Source organism: Copadichromis virginalis, linkage group LG2 (assembly GCF_057382275.1).
Source record: "Copadichromis virginalis isolate Kocher_CV1m ecotype Utaka linkage group LG2, C_Virginalis_male_GT1.1, whole genome shotgun sequence".
NCBI classification, from domain to species: Eukaryota; Metazoa; Chordata; class Actinopteri; order Cichliformes; family Cichlidae; genus Copadichromis; species Copadichromis virginalis.
In genome coordinates, this window is record NC_140619.1 from 33,914,584 (window position 1) to 33,929,804 (window position 15,221).

Here is a 15,221-nt window from a genome sequence, read left to right on the forward strand (position 1 = left end):
ACCCTGCTCTGCGTTCGATCAACCCACCTAAAGAAATCCTAGGAACGCCCCTGCCCATTTACTTGCATCAAAGCCTTGACAGATGAAGCCTTATACCGCAGGTTTAGACAGCTATAGAACGGAAAATACTGCAATGCATTATACACAGCAGCTAGCTCAAAGTAAGGAAGCCCACTTCCCCTTTGATGATGTAATTAATAATATGTGAAAGCATGAACTTTCCTTTTGAAGCACCAGAGGTCACTATTGCACAGTGCTTGGAGCGCAGCTGAACGCACGGTGAACGTTAGAGACACTAAACCTCTGACAACTTCAAATGGAAGCCTTCTCATTTTTAACACACATTAGATCAACATGTCATGTCTAAGGTCAAAACAAGGCGATACTGAGGCAAATAATGGCGTAAAAACACACATTTAAGGTAAATGTGCACATAAATACGCAGAGGAGGAAATAGGCCTAATATTTCACCTCTGCGAAGTTAATGTCCCTTTTTCGCACTCTAGTGTTTTGCGGTACTCAAGAAAAATATTTCCGTGTTTGTGTGTGTTGTGTGAAGTTTTGAGGGTGTGTTTAAAAAAAAAAAACCCTCAACATGTGCGTTTTGAAAAATTCCGGTGTGGTTTTGCAATGAAACTGACTGACACACGCAGTCAGAGAGGAAGAGACAGCAAACGAGGTAGAGGGAGGGGAGGAAGGGCCGCACAAATGTCAAACTACTTCACTTGACGCAAGATGGATTCTCTGTCTCTGATTCATTACATACACCGCGTTGGTGATATTCTTTAATTAGCTGTCTTCTGTAGTGTTTCACAGCCCTCGTGCCACAACAATGGAGTCCAACATTAAGGAGATAATAGAGGAATTCATGGAAAGTGCGTTGGCGCAATGGGTACGTCATTTATCATTTATCACTTTGAGTTAGAGAAAAGGTCATCATTTATAGAGGCGCAGAGGTGAGAATAAAACAGGAGGGTGTAAAACGTTGTGAAAAAAATGACAAAATCCGACTTAGCCGGTGACCAACTCTGTAGTAAAGTCTGTATAATTTCAAGTCAGAAAGCTTGTGAAATTTTTTAGACCAGTCTGTTTTCCAGTTCCGTTCGTCAGAATACATATAAAACTTGAATAAATAACACAAACAGCCTCGACCCTGCCTTTTTTCTGTTGTGTACAGAAAAGCAAACACTTCTCCTTTTGGCAGCTTCCCTCGCCTCTTAATAACCAACTTTTTCTCTCCCAGCTTCGACACTTCCGTGTCCTTGGGCTGCTTCTGATTTCAAAATAGTCATAGAGTATGCTCTCTCTTAAACCAACTACAGCTGTAACACACTGAATTCCCAGCAGGGGTTTCAACATGGCAAGTCACCAAGTCTCCCCCTTCTGGTTAATGATCTCTGCTTGGATAATGTGATCACTAAGTCTTATAGGGATGTTCTCATTGGCTGTTGTTTCCCCTTTCCAAAGAGGGGGCTGGTCAGATGTCAGGTTCAACAGGTCTTGGAAGAGGTTTGTTTTTTTTCTTTGGACCACTTCAGCAGGTCATTTTTTCACTGACATGAGATTTTTCACCCTGAAGGGATCCCCTGCCACCCAACCCAGTTGTTATCCTCCGCATCTCAGTCTCCTCTGTATCACCTCATCAGCTGAGACCAACTGTGGCTTGTTACTTTGTTTACCTACTGTGCAGTTTTTAGAAGGTGTAGGTGGGAATAAAACTCATTATATTGCAGTTTGCATTGGCACAAGTCGTCTTAGAAGCGCGCGAGAGAGAAACCTTGGCTGCAGTCCTGCTTGGCTGGCTGTCGCTGTGAAGTGCTTCCCAGTGTGAGCGCACAGATCCCACCTGTTCGGACAGGTGCACAGACTCAAGTGACTTCCTGTGTGAAAATTTTCCCTTAGCCCATCTCTGTGCCTATTTTTTGCTCCTGTGCCGGTTCTTCCTTGTCTTTGGTCACCACACAAGATCATCTCTATCTGTCTCTCATAGGTGCTGCTGTTTGAGAATATGGTAGAGAGTGAGGACGGTGCACCTCACTACAGCCAGTACATGGAAGTGAACTCTGTTTCGCAGAGCGCCCGAGACCGCTACCTGAGGCTGACCAATGGGATTTTCCTCAATGAGGTCATGAGGGTCATGTAAGATTCATCAACATTTTCTCACTTTCACTGCTTCCTAGCCGTGGACACTGCAATAAACGTCACTATTAGAGAGGGGGGAAAGATAACTTGATAAACTTTTGCAAACTTTACCCAGTCAGTCTGCTTTTAAATGTAATAATATAAATGTAAAATAATAAAAACACAAGTTCTCATTTGTAAATGGAAAATATAAACCGTTCAACCTTGCAATTAGTTGCAAAAAAAGTGCCTGTGGCTTTTATTGGCAATCTGAAACGCTGAAATGTACACACAACCCATTCTTTGCTTAAACTCCATGGCAGCTTTTTTTTTTTTTTGCTTTTTGAGTGAAAGCCATTAAAAAGCACTGAAATTGGGCACCCTGGTGGCCTGGTGATTGAGATGCTTATGTAACTTAAGTGAAGTGAGTTAAGGTGATGGACAGTGTGTGGGATAATAGAAAGAGTGCAAAGTGACCTTGTGAGCAGCTGTGTCCTGCCAATAATTTTACACTTCTCTTTTTATAATATGGAGAAAATGCCTGTTTGGATGGATGGGATTTTTTTTTTGTTGCAGTAACATTACTGACAACTGGAAAAAAAAATCAACAACACCTTTATCTGTATGCCTGGAAGTCTTGCCTGCTTCTATAATGGTTCTTGCACTTTGCATGAACCACAGAAGCTTTTTTAATGTCCTGGTTTCCTTCTGGGTCGTGGCCGCACAGTTCGTACGTTGTAATGATGTCACTTAAACAAATAAACAGTCACATTAATAATAGAAAGAGTAATAGGAGGACACTATATTAATATATAATAGGGCAACAGGAGAATAATTTAAGGGCTGTAGATTTTTTTTTTTTGTTGCAGTGTTTTGAGTGACCACTGGGACGTATTGGCAGTGTGGTATTTGCATCCAGCCCTTTTACATCCATACAGCTATTAAATAAAGGCAGATAATTTCCTCAGTTTAATGTTGTGCACTAAAATACTTCAGCTTAGTTTAACTGACAGCATGACTCAAGGGACAGAAACTCGAGTGAGTCTTAATTTTTGTGATATTTAATGCGGCACCATCACTTTTCGCATCCACTTTGTAGTTTTTCTTTGATTTATGCGCAGATATCTCCCAAAATACCAACCCTCACTTTGTGTTTGATGGTAATTTAAGAACCCTATCATGCTAACTGGTAAACATTTTCCCTTATGCTTTATGGTGTGCCACAGCACAGCATCAGAGAGGTGCTAACATGGTTGCAAACACTTGGTATTGTTCTTTTTCTTTTGCATGAAAAGTGATGTAACATTTATCGCACTCGGTTTCATAACCTCATGTTGTTTTGCAGTGCGTGTGTGTTAAAGCACAATGTTCTGAAATTTCTAGCAAATTACAATCATGCCATCCTATAAGCCATCTCCACTGATTCCCTTATCTTCGTGTTCAAGTTTCAGCAGGAGAAAACCTTTTGTCTATTAACTGGCAAGACAAGATCTTAGGCAGGATTTGCTCAATGGCTGATTAATTTGGCCCGACCTAAGCCACATTATTTCAACAAATAATTGCATGTGGATTCTCACTGCCTGCTTCTCAGACCTCATTAAAATTTTATTCACACTGCTTAAATGCACTGTTGCATAAGAATTTCTCATCTGGAGAGAAATGTTGCTGGGCTGTTTGATCAAGCTGCAGTGTGTAAACCACTGTGTGTAATTGTGTGTGTGTGTGGTTTTTTTGTGTGTGTCCACCCAGAGATCCAAACCCCAAGGTGGAGCGGCTGTACAACAGCGAGAGAGATGACCACATGCTGAGAGTCCAGAATTTTTCTATTTTAAATCGACACCTGCGAGCCTTCTACCAGGTAGGGAAGGGTGATGGTGGTGAGAGAGGGGGGTGGGGATGAGGGGAGGTTGGTGAGATTCTGTTCAATGTACTGAAAGGCAACAGAGCCTGCACAGGACTTCTCCTGAGCTTCACATTCCCACTATAACAAGAAGAAACCCATTAACGGTATAGTCCATTCAGGCATGGCTGTGATAAAGAAAGCTATGAGGGCAACCACAGTTTTGTTTTTAGCTCATATTTTTATGTAACTGCATTTTGTGCACTTTTTAATTTTAGAACTTGGACAGATGAATACTTTTTGCACAGTATTCAGAAAACAAAAGCAAACCCCACACCTGCATCGCGTAGTCTTCTCAGTGAAGCTCTGGACATAATTATCTGGACAAAAATGTTCAAATATTGGCTCATTAGTTGCTGCTGGGTTGCCACAAAGCAAACAGCTCCTTGCAGTGTAAGAATGAGCACTTGCAATGCTGAACCCCCGTGAGGTTTGTCGTCTGCCGCTCGAGCTACAGTGTCTCTTCGCCCGTTGTTACTACAGCTTTACCGTTCTGCTTCACTGTGCTTTTTATTAGCCTGTTTTCAGAGGCAACAGGAACCTGATTTCAGCCAGAAAGCTTTAATAAACTGGCTTTATACGCTACCTGCTCAACTTCAAACAGCAGGCACAGTTAGAGACTCGGCAGTGAACATAGCTGAGCATTTAACATCTAGAGCACCAGGTATTTCCCTCAGGTGTTAGCGGAAGCCTCGGGTCAGCAGAAGCATGACTGCAAAATGCTGATGATGCAGCTGGATGGTATAGCCTCCTAATGTTGCATAAAAGTTCATCTAAACTGGTAAAATGTTAGAAGATTTGCAACTGTAAATGCCTAAAAAAGACATTTGGTATGAATTTATTTTTATTTTGCAATCTTAGGTTCTTTATGAATAAGCACCAAAACAGTGCTATCACTTGTGCTATAAAATCAGGAATCTTAACTCTAAACGTGTTTGTGTTTGAATAGATAGTTGTTGCATGTATGATTGCAACAACTTTGATTGCAAGATAGTTTGATGCAATAAAGCAGCTGTTGGTTAGCTGAGCTCATCACAGTGGCTGGAAACCTGTCTTTGCTGCAATTTAAGTTTACTAACACATAATTATTTTTGCTGTATAAAGCTTTCAAAGTCCAGCATCCAGCTAAGCAACAGTCTTCATATAGGGATTAAGAAAATCGAATATGTCAGTTAATGAGCTGGTACTTTCTTTTTTCCCCTTTACCTTGTTTTCTTTCTGGTGCTAACTTTACCCCGGCAGCTTTTAGCAAGCAGACATGAAAGCAGTATCGATCGCCTCATCTGACTCTCAGCAAGAAAATAAATACATGTTTTTCCCAAAATGTCAAACTAATTCTTTGAGTTGTTTTTCTGGAAGTTTCATCTCTGTAGCTACATGCTTCAACAAAGCTTAATTGGGTGGTTTGATACCTTGTGAAACTGTGGCATTAATATCTCAGCAGCAGGACAAGTCATTACACCGAGATAGCGAGGCAAACGTGTGACACAGTGATACAGGCTGCACGGTCATTTGTAAATGGTCCAGCTCCTATCTTGAATGGCCCCAATCATTTCTCTAGAATTTCAAGAACAAAAAAAGTTTTCATAAACACTAGTGTGATGGCTTCTTTTGTGGATGGACTAAAATGACTCCCAGCTTCTCATTACGAGAAAAAAAGTCTTGTGAAAGCGCTAGAATATCTTTCTAAAACATGACTCACAGCCACACAAATGGCGAGGGAGACGAGTTGATGGCAGAGGGCCGGAGAAGCAGTTTTCTAGCTGCAAGGTAGTAAAAACAGAGGACAAGATGAGGCTCAACTATCACTCTTAACACTAGCAATATATTGCTTGGGGGTATTGTGGAAAATTTGAAGTGTATGCACAGGGAGGCAGCATATTAGCACAAGAGAAAAGATGAAACAGAGAATATTCCATCCGCAGTCGACGTGTCCTTGCTTATTATCAGGCAAATGGGGTGAGAAAAAGTGGAGGAGTGGTGAGCTGCATTTTTTAGCTGCTGCTGTGGTTAGAGGTTGAGGAAGGAAGGAGACTGAGAATCTATCAAATAGCCCACAGTATCATGCATTTCATAATGTGCATTCACATGCGCCGTTGGCATTTGAGGAAATGACACAATTCTTCCAACCCCCGGAGGATGATTCAGAAAGCTACTGCTCTGAGCGAGGAAACCATCCCGAAGTACGAGTCAGATGGACTGAACATGCACTGTTTTGCTTGTCACACAACAGAAGAACACGAGTCTACGAGGTTTCGTTTCCTAATTTTCAGTGAATCACTAATGTCCCTTGAAAGCACCTAGCAGCACAGCACACTGCCAAATAATTGAGACGCTCACATCAGCCGACATTGCACTAGAATTTCAGCAGGTGTGCTCAGAATAGGCTCCAGTGTCTCTGCAGACATTTAGTTCCACATCAGTCACAGCTTTACTTCTCACTGAATTATTATTATATTTTTTTGTGCTGTTTAATGCTGCCTGTGTGTTTATGTGAGAGAGTGCGTGCAATACAATGGCAAGAGTGTGGAGAGCTTAAGCCACAGAAACAGTGTGCAGCTTGGCAGGGCTTGATATCTGCTGTGACCTCAGCTTGTCTTCTATAGAAACGGAGTTATTTGTGTTGACGACACGGGGGGTGGGGGTGGGGGGGGGGTGGAGGCTGTGCACGTCTACTGTATGGACTCATATAACCTACTGTAAAATTTATGAGTGCTATGCTGCATCTATTCTACTGGTTTAATTTCATTATATGCTAATGTATATTACTCTAGCTGACTGTATTCTGTTCTCCCTCTGACTTTCTTAATCTATTCTTCTTCTTTTTTTTTTTTAACTCCATTTACTGCCACTGAATGAGACACTTGCTCTCCAGCTTTCTGTTAATGGGATTTTAAATGTTAATTTCTCTTGACTACTAATTTATTGACCCTCCACATTTTAAAGATCTCTAAATGATGTCTCTACTAATCTGTTTTTGCATAAAGCCAAAAAATTAAAATTAGGGGGAAAAATAAATAAATAATAAAAGGAAGTCTGTGGCAAAAATTAAAGCCAACACCAATCCAAACAACATACAATAAAAAGGCGGGATTTGAAAAAGATCTTACAGATGGAACTTAATTCTCTTCTTAACTGCAGCCAGCAGTGTGATGAATGCTTTTATCCCACTTTCAGAACTGCTCCATATAGCTAATTCCTTTTTTTTTTTGGGCGTTTGCTTTAGTGGAAAAATCTACTTCCTTAAGAAATGAACTTTGAGTGTGACTGCCCTGGAAATCTCTGCACATTTTTCATATTCTTGACCTCTTTCTTTGTATTGCATTATAAATAATAATGTATGAAATAAAGTGCAGGAGGCATTCAAGAAAATACAACCCAGTATGTATCTTGGCCGTACTGCCCGGCAGGGAATTGCCCGTGCAAAGACATTACTGTGCCAACAACAACAAGGCGCTTCTATATAATTATCAGTCTGGCTAATCTCCTGCAGAAGTCTGTTTGGCATTATCAGCCACGAGCTGCACGAAGACCAACTCAGAGCTACAGTGGCTAATATCCTAAACGCCCTGAAGGAGCAGAAACATAAGGTTTGCTGCACATGCCAGTTGCTAAAGGGAGTCCCTGCCTTTCTCCCCATACAGTTTATAAATTACAGTAAGCAGCTGAGAGAGCTGTAATTGTGACTTACATCTGTACTCTTGTGATTTTGCGCTGATGGATGTGAGGAGGTTGTGAACAGGCTTTCTGAGCAGTTGGGAAAGGAGCTAGCCAGCAACAGTGTGTGGCTCTCTGACAGAAATGTTTTTAATTAACGGTGAAGTTGTTCTCCTCTTTTTTTTTCTTTTTCTTAAGTTTAAGACCAACTAAATTAAGTGGCAAAGTAACAGTAATGATTACCCTCTACACTAGTGATGCACTGGATGGCAATGTAGGAGGAGGGAGGCGCTGTGGGGTCACATGACAGATATTTCTTTCTGCTGCCAGAGAAGCCAGGTTTCTGGACGGGAAATGTCTGAGGCGTCTGTGGTCCAGCTTGATTCAGCGTCATTTGAGTCTGCCAGGGGATTTGTCCAAGAGCTCAAAGCAGAAATTACGACTCGCTGAAACAAGATGAACACAGTGTTGGTGGGCCTTCTGCTCGTCCTGAATCTCCTGAATTTGAAAAGCATTAAAAATACTTTGGACCATGCAGGAAATGTCCAAAATGATGAGCCAGAGATTTAATGGCTTTAGTGAATTCAAATTTTTAAATGGTTTTCTGTAAGATGCACAGTCCCTCAGCTGAGATAATCAAGACAGCAGTGAAAAGATGTTCTCTTTTTTTAGGAATGTTTTCCCTTTTTGGCAGTGGAGAAATAAAAATACATAAATAAATAAAATAAAGTGCAGAGCAAATATGACAACATGCATCAACAGTCCAGCTTTGATCAGTTGAATTGTAGTTAATCTTAGATAATCTAGACAATAAGGACACACATTAAACAAATATTTTGGAAAAAAAACTTCTAAAAATTGATTATTAACACTCTGTGATCAGAATTGTTGTTAACAAGAAAATCAACCAAGCTGTCTTGTTATTAAAGCAACTCAAAATTATTGAAATTTCTCTTGAAATTACATTCAGTGGTCACTTCATTAGGTACACCTTATCAGTATTGGGTTGGATCCACTATTACCTCCAGAGCTGCCTTAATTCTTTGTGGCATAGATTCAACAAGGTGCTGAAAACATTTTGAGAGATTTTGGTTCATACTGACATGACAGCGTCACACAGTTGCTGCAGAGTTGTCAGCTGTGCAGCTGATTGAGATCTGATTGAGGTCTGGTGACTGTCAGCTGAGGATTGAGATCTGGTGACTATAGGCGCCATTTGACTACAGGGAACATGAAAAAATTCTCCACACTATTACGGCACCCCCAGCCTGAACTGTTCATACAAGGCAGGATGATTGTGGATATTCAGATCAGCCCATTCGGCATCAACAACCCATTCTGCTGCTCGGTTTGAAATTCAGAAGGTCCTCTCTGGCCATGTCTACATCTCTAAATATACTGAATTGCTTCTATGTAATTGGCTGATTAGATTTTTTTCTTAGAAAGAAATTGAACAGGTCTGTGTAATAAAGAGTTTGCTAAATGTAGACAAGCAGCTGCTTCCAGCAGTAAACGGTTTCCGGTGATTGATCTGGACCTATTTGTTTTTGTCATAGCAGATCCACTAAGGAGATGGTTCCTTAAATCTGTTAAAAGTCAGTTTTGACAAAAAAATGTTTATATACACTTATTATAGTCAGTGCGCCCCAGGGTGGCTGTAGCTACAATGTAGCTTGCCATCACCAGTGTGTGGATGACTGGTTGTGTAAAGTTCTTTGGGGTCCTTAGGGACTAGAAAAGCGCTCTACAAATACAGGCCATTTACCATTTAAGACTTCCTGAGTAAATACTAATACTAATATATCTGTTACAAGCTGAAGTGAATGAATAATGGCTATGATCATGTACCAGTCAGGTTTGTTGGAAGTACTAATACTTGGATTGATTCGCTCCAAGTAATTTGTTCTGGTTGTTTATGACGTCACTTGTGATCTTTGAGATTATGTCAGTGCGTCTGCATTGCTGTCACATCACCCACATTACCCATATGTTATACCCAAAAGGTCAGCAGTAGTTGCCAGTAGTATTAAGTGGTTTAGCTGCAGGTTTCTTATTCACTGCTATCATCATATTGTTTTTCTTTGATTCTATTACACATTGAGAATAAGTAGAGAACAAGATGCAGTGAAATATATTAAACTAAAATTGTACAAAATCTTACCAGCGTGTAAGAACAAAACAGTGCAGTTTTATCAGGGATCTCTTATTTGTTTACACAACAAATCAGTTCCTGCGCTTTTGTTTATCTCGGCTAACTGAGGGCAGAAGAACAGGACGGTCCAGGTGATTACTTGAGGTGTTTTTGTGTGTGTGTGTGTGTGTGTGTGTGTATGTGCTGAACTCTTTACATTTCTTTTCCTTTTCAGGAAGACTTGCAGCAGTTGATACTCATGTCTCTCCCAAATGTTGCCATTCTGGGCCAGGACCCCCTAACAGGTATAAAGATAACAACGATCCTATCAGTGCCAATCTCTCTCAGCAGGAAGAAAGTAATTATACTTTATGTTCGAGTCTATATCTCAGCTATCTGTGAAGCACATTAAGGTGATAATGATAAGGAGAAGGGTGCTGGGGGGGGGTGAAGATGATGATGATAATGATGATAATGATGATGATGACGGTTATTTCTGTGTCCTCAGAGGCAGCCGTGGAGGAGCTCAGGCGACTGCTGCTACTCTTACTAGGAAGTGCAGTGCAGGTGATCACACGCTCATATGACCGTCATGCTTTGGTCAAAGCTGACCACAGCAGCATTGTGCATGTTACTTAAAAACAAAGAGGGAGGACAGACACAATAAATTTCACTTTACTTTACATGTTCTTTCCTCCAAAATCAGTTCAAAGTAATGTGCATATCTGCACACCTTGAACTCTTTGGACTAATTTTTCTCATATTTTCGGTGCTAACTACACAGATTTGTTGTTTAAACTTTACCAGAAAGGCCTGAAGGTAACATTCTTCTAGGAAAAGATAAAATAAGACAGATTGTTGTGCACTATTTTGTATAAACTCATTCCAGAGGAACTTGATTAATTTCCTTTTCTAATTTCAGCTCAGGATCATTGCGCTCAAATACTGTTTGGTTTTTTTGTTTGTTTCATTAGAGTTTCCGCTGGCATCAATCTTAGCCTTGTATTGTGTTACCCTGGCAACCTTGTACAAGAGCCAATTTCAGGCTTCACGTTAAAGTGGCGTGCTAATCTTGCCCGACCGCTCAACAGTGCAAGTTTACAAAATGTCTGAGTCTAAGGACAGTCGTCCAGGAGTCCTCCACCCAAAGACTGCCCTGCTGTCTTCTAATAAGCGTCCCTCATGGCCAATTCCAGGAATACCTATGAACACAGTTTTTGGTATTTTGATCTAGCATGCACACCTGACTCCATCTCTTCCTGTGTCTACAGTGCGAGAATAAGGAAACCTTCATTCAGCAGATCCAGTCCCTGGACATTGAAACCCAGGCTGGCATTGCCAGTTGTATTCAGCAGGTAAGTAAGTGCAGAATTAATCAAACCAAATCCCTCACTCATTAAAAAAGAACAAGAAATTCTTGGAGGATTTTTGTTCCCAAACATGATTAAGCAAAGAGTCCCTTCACTGTCTGGCCTGTAGGCAGACAGAATGAAACTGTTATACCTTCTCCTTGTGCTTCAACTGAGTTGTGAAAATGAGCTACTTGTCATTCTGTTGGCAGCCTTTTAAGGACCTCTGGGTGCCCCTTGCTGCCACTGTAAGCTGGATCCTCCACCTCCCATGTCCACCTCTCCAATCCCCCCCTCTGTCACATCATTGTCTCTCCTTCATCTTTTTTCCTGTCACTGTCCACCATCCGCTCCAATAAGGAAGAAAGGCCAAATTGCCTCTTTTAAAAAACACCCCCCATGAATAATTGCTGGAATTACAAAAACAACATTTTGCACAGCAGCGTGACTGAATTACAGTAACAGCATGCTGCCTCCCAGCCTTTTTCTCCCCAGGTTTTTCAGCCTAACAAATCACAGAGGTGAGAGGTGCTCTTTCTGTGTGAATGGATGCACCCCCTGCTTTCCTTCTGTATGGCTTACACCCGAGGAGATTTTTAAACCTGTCAACATGATCACTAGCTTTGCATGCACTAGTGAATTTTTTTAGTGCATTTTCCTACAGCTTTCACACATAGACGTGTGAGAATTTATTTTTCTTTTCCTTTTCGTTGTACACAAATGCTTGGTATTCACACAGCGCTCGCAGTGCCTGAGCTATTTTGTGTCAGGTGTCCCAGATGTGTATTGATCTTGTCATAGAGGCCTAAAAAATGGTCCTCGTTGCAGGTAACTCAGGATCCTCGTGTGGTGCTGCCACTTCAGTGGGAGGAGCTAGTGGAGACTGAAGGTGCAGACTTGCAGCTGGTGTTTAGCTCCATGGCCAAACAGATCCAAAGCCTGCTGGCACAGAGAGACACACAGTTGGAGGTATGCAATACACAAAGCCTTAAAGAAATAGCTTGACACTTGACACTCTGTTTTTTTTAACCAAAAGATAAATGACAGCATTGATACCAATCTCAAAAAGCAGCCAGTAGCTGTTAGGCTAAATAGAAACTCATGGGGAATGAAACAGCCTGTTATAATATAAATATAACTAATTCTTCCCACCAGCACCTGTGAAATTATCTGTGACTTCCTGAATTTGCAAAGCAGCACATCCCGAAATGATTCTAGCACAAAGCCTACTGTCATTTTTAATTTAAACAGGAAGTCTGATTGTGATTAATTTTTTCTTTCAACAAAAAGGGAACCAAGAAACTTTCACAAGAGCATGATAACCAGACAGACGCGACAGAACAACGCAATGAACAAGGAACGAGTAGTCACAAAAATCAGAAAACAGATCAGATATTAAGCTCTAAGATTTCTAGTTTGGTAGCAGTTTGCAGTTTACATTAAAAAGGTGTAACTAGTACCAAGGTTACCTAAAGTTGAGCATTTATTCGATCGTGCACTGGGAGGTAGCTTGGAAGAGTTGTATAGAACCTTTATTCTGATAATGAAACACGATAACAAGTAGGACATTAGTAGGTCAATTTTTAACCCCTTAGCTGAGTCAGGCCATCGGTTCTTCCTGTTTCTGAGGGCTATTCTAGGCTAACTGGTAGCTGGTGGTAGCTACATACACCAGACATGATAGTGCTGAGCAGCTCATCTAAATCTAGGCAAGTGGGCAAATGAGCAAATAAGACAGAAATTAATAACGACTATAATAGCTGATTGGAAAGAACACCAAATTACTGCATCACTTTTGCTCTCTTCAACTGTGCAGACAGATGGAAGCAGTGGGAGTATGGACTTCATAGTGTGAGCGTTATTGTGCCTTAAAGTGAATTTACCATCATTGTCCGTTGTTTGATTCTTTGCTGGAGAACTGTAATGAATGAAAATGAAAAAATTGGACATTTATGATGTTTTCAATCACGCCGACGTGACAAGAAGGAAATTGAAAATGTGTTTTCCTGAAGAAATTAAAAGTTAATTAACTAAATCAGTTTCAGCAAGTGAATCAGTTCCTCCATTGTTTCAAGTTGGATCAACATTTCACACCAGATGCCGCCCAGACATTTTGTAGCTATGGATTACCTCCTACAGTTGTAATAATTCTGCTTTTTAACCAACAAAAGGTGGTATCAGTGAAATCTCTGCTGAACCACCCATAGAACTAATTAAAATTCATAAAACATTAGTGCACAGTGGGATTGAAATGGCATTGTGGTCAAAGGTTTTAATGTGATTTAAGTAACAATGAATTGGAAAATGAAATGCATGCTGTTAGGCTGGAGATAACAGACTACAGTATTTAAAAAAAAAAAAAAACTAGTGTAAGGAGCGTAGTAACTTTGCTTCTTTGAAATAGCAAAGATCCCACAGTCCTTTCTAAATGCACCTCTGATTCCACTTCATGTTCCTGCCTTCTGATCTCAAACACATTCTCAATCCTTGAATCCAGTGATATTTAACTGAGATCTGTCTTAAGCTTCTAGTGGATTAAAAGGCATTTCCTACAACCTTAATATGAGATCAAAGCAACGTAAGATCTTAAATTTTGTTTCGAATAAATTCCACAGATTTAAATCGGCCCTAATAAAACCCTGTCCCACTGTGCTCTCCTTTATGTGAATACTGCGTAAGATCAAAATGTTCTGTTGCTGTGCTGGTTTGCAAAATTACAGGAATAAAAAGGTCATTCTGCATTAATGTTTATAAAATACACCCCCTTTGCAAAAATACCTGCTACATTTAACCCTTGTGTGAATTTTCTGCTGCTACACTGATCTGACTTAAATTATACATCACAAAGCGTCAAACAGTCTAAAACATCTGAAGACATCACAGCAGCCCAAGCTCCTTACTCTGTAAAAAAAGAGTGCATACACAGCAAAACACTAGTATCTTACCTTTGCTAGCATCTACTGAAGCACATACTTATTTAGTTGCCATGTGCGGCTCACTGTTTTCACCTTCACAGATCCTCAGAAATGTGTTTCTGAGCCTTTAGTCCTCAACCCACGTCTTTCTTTTCAGCTGTTCTTTGTATCCTTTTCCACATCCATCATTGATCTTTCTCTCTCTCTTCTTCCCAGAGGATAGCAGAGCTGTGTCGGGAGCGGGAGGCCCAGTCTGATTCCACGACGGGGCACTTGGTTGGCCGCAATGAGGAGTCATCCCAAGGTCTGCTACTCCAGCTGGCAGACAGCAAGGCCAAACTGCGCCGGCTTAAACAACAACTGTGAGTCTGTGTGTGTGCTCGAGATGATAGAAGTCAGGAGAATTCTTAAAAAGTTGTGACAAAGGTCAAGACAGAGAAAATTATTTGCAAACCTGAGCAATGAATCGGGATCAGATGAGATGCTCACAGGTATAATCCAGCGCACACAGCTTATTAAACGCCTGTACGGTTTCAGAATATTACAGCGTTTTCTTCTCTAATTATATTTCTATCTGCCACTTTATCACAGATACAAGTCAAAAGAAAAGAAAAAGCCTTTAGAAAAACTGTGTAATTGCATTTGCGGTGCTGATATGTTTTCTAGGGAAGATAAAGGTGATCAGATACTGGATTACAAGCAGGAGATTGAGACCATGGAGGAACAGCTTCAGAAGCTTCAAAAAGAGGTACAGACATGGAATAGTGGTCAGCACACAGACAGAAATCTCATGCAGACTTCTTCTTCTCTTTCTTTTTTTGTTTTGTTTTGTTTTGTTCTTTTACCACACATACAACATTACTAATTTGACAACAGCTAGACTATTGCTCACTGGGCCTAATCATAATAGTGCAGAATCACCCAAAACCCTTTGGATCTTGAATAAAAACATCTTTCTGCCGTAAATTAGATTGTGCTCTTTCCATTCAAATACACTTTGACCTGAAAGAGGTGGCTGTTACTGTCTCAGCTGAACTTGAAAGTTTAGACTCATAACAAAACTACAGGTATGATCATACATATACAGTCTTAATGTTCCCTCACTGACGAGTCATTTAGTTTCATTTTCCATTGTCACAGTGCTAAGT

At 40.6% G+C, this 15,221-nt stretch overlaps 1 protein-coding gene across 1 annotated transcript in view; it reads left to right on the forward strand.

Annotated features, from left to right (window-relative positions):
* The first annotated feature begins 704 nt into the window (after positions 1–704).
* The window catches only part of ccdc88b (coiled-coil and HOOK domain protein 88B), a 62,427-nt gene continuing 47,910 nt past the window's right edge, over positions 705–15,221 (forward strand). The window contains exons 1-9 of the mRNA XM_085431383.1: positions 705–892; positions 1,991–2,139; positions 3,871–3,979; positions 10,045–10,114; positions 10,318–10,376; positions 11,081–11,164; positions 11,987–12,127; positions 14,290–14,435; positions 14,740–14,821. Of these exons, the coding sequence (XP_085287509.1) occupies positions 833–892; positions 1,991–2,139; positions 3,871–3,979; positions 10,045–10,114; positions 10,318–10,376; positions 11,081–11,164; positions 11,987–12,127; positions 14,290–14,435; positions 14,740–14,821 (900 nt within the window). The 5' untranslated portion in view covers positions 705–832. The remainder of the gene's footprint in view (positions 893–1,990; positions 2,140–3,870; positions 3,980–10,044; positions 10,115–10,317; positions 10,377–11,080; positions 11,165–11,986; positions 12,128–14,289; positions 14,436–14,739; positions 14,822–15,221) is intronic.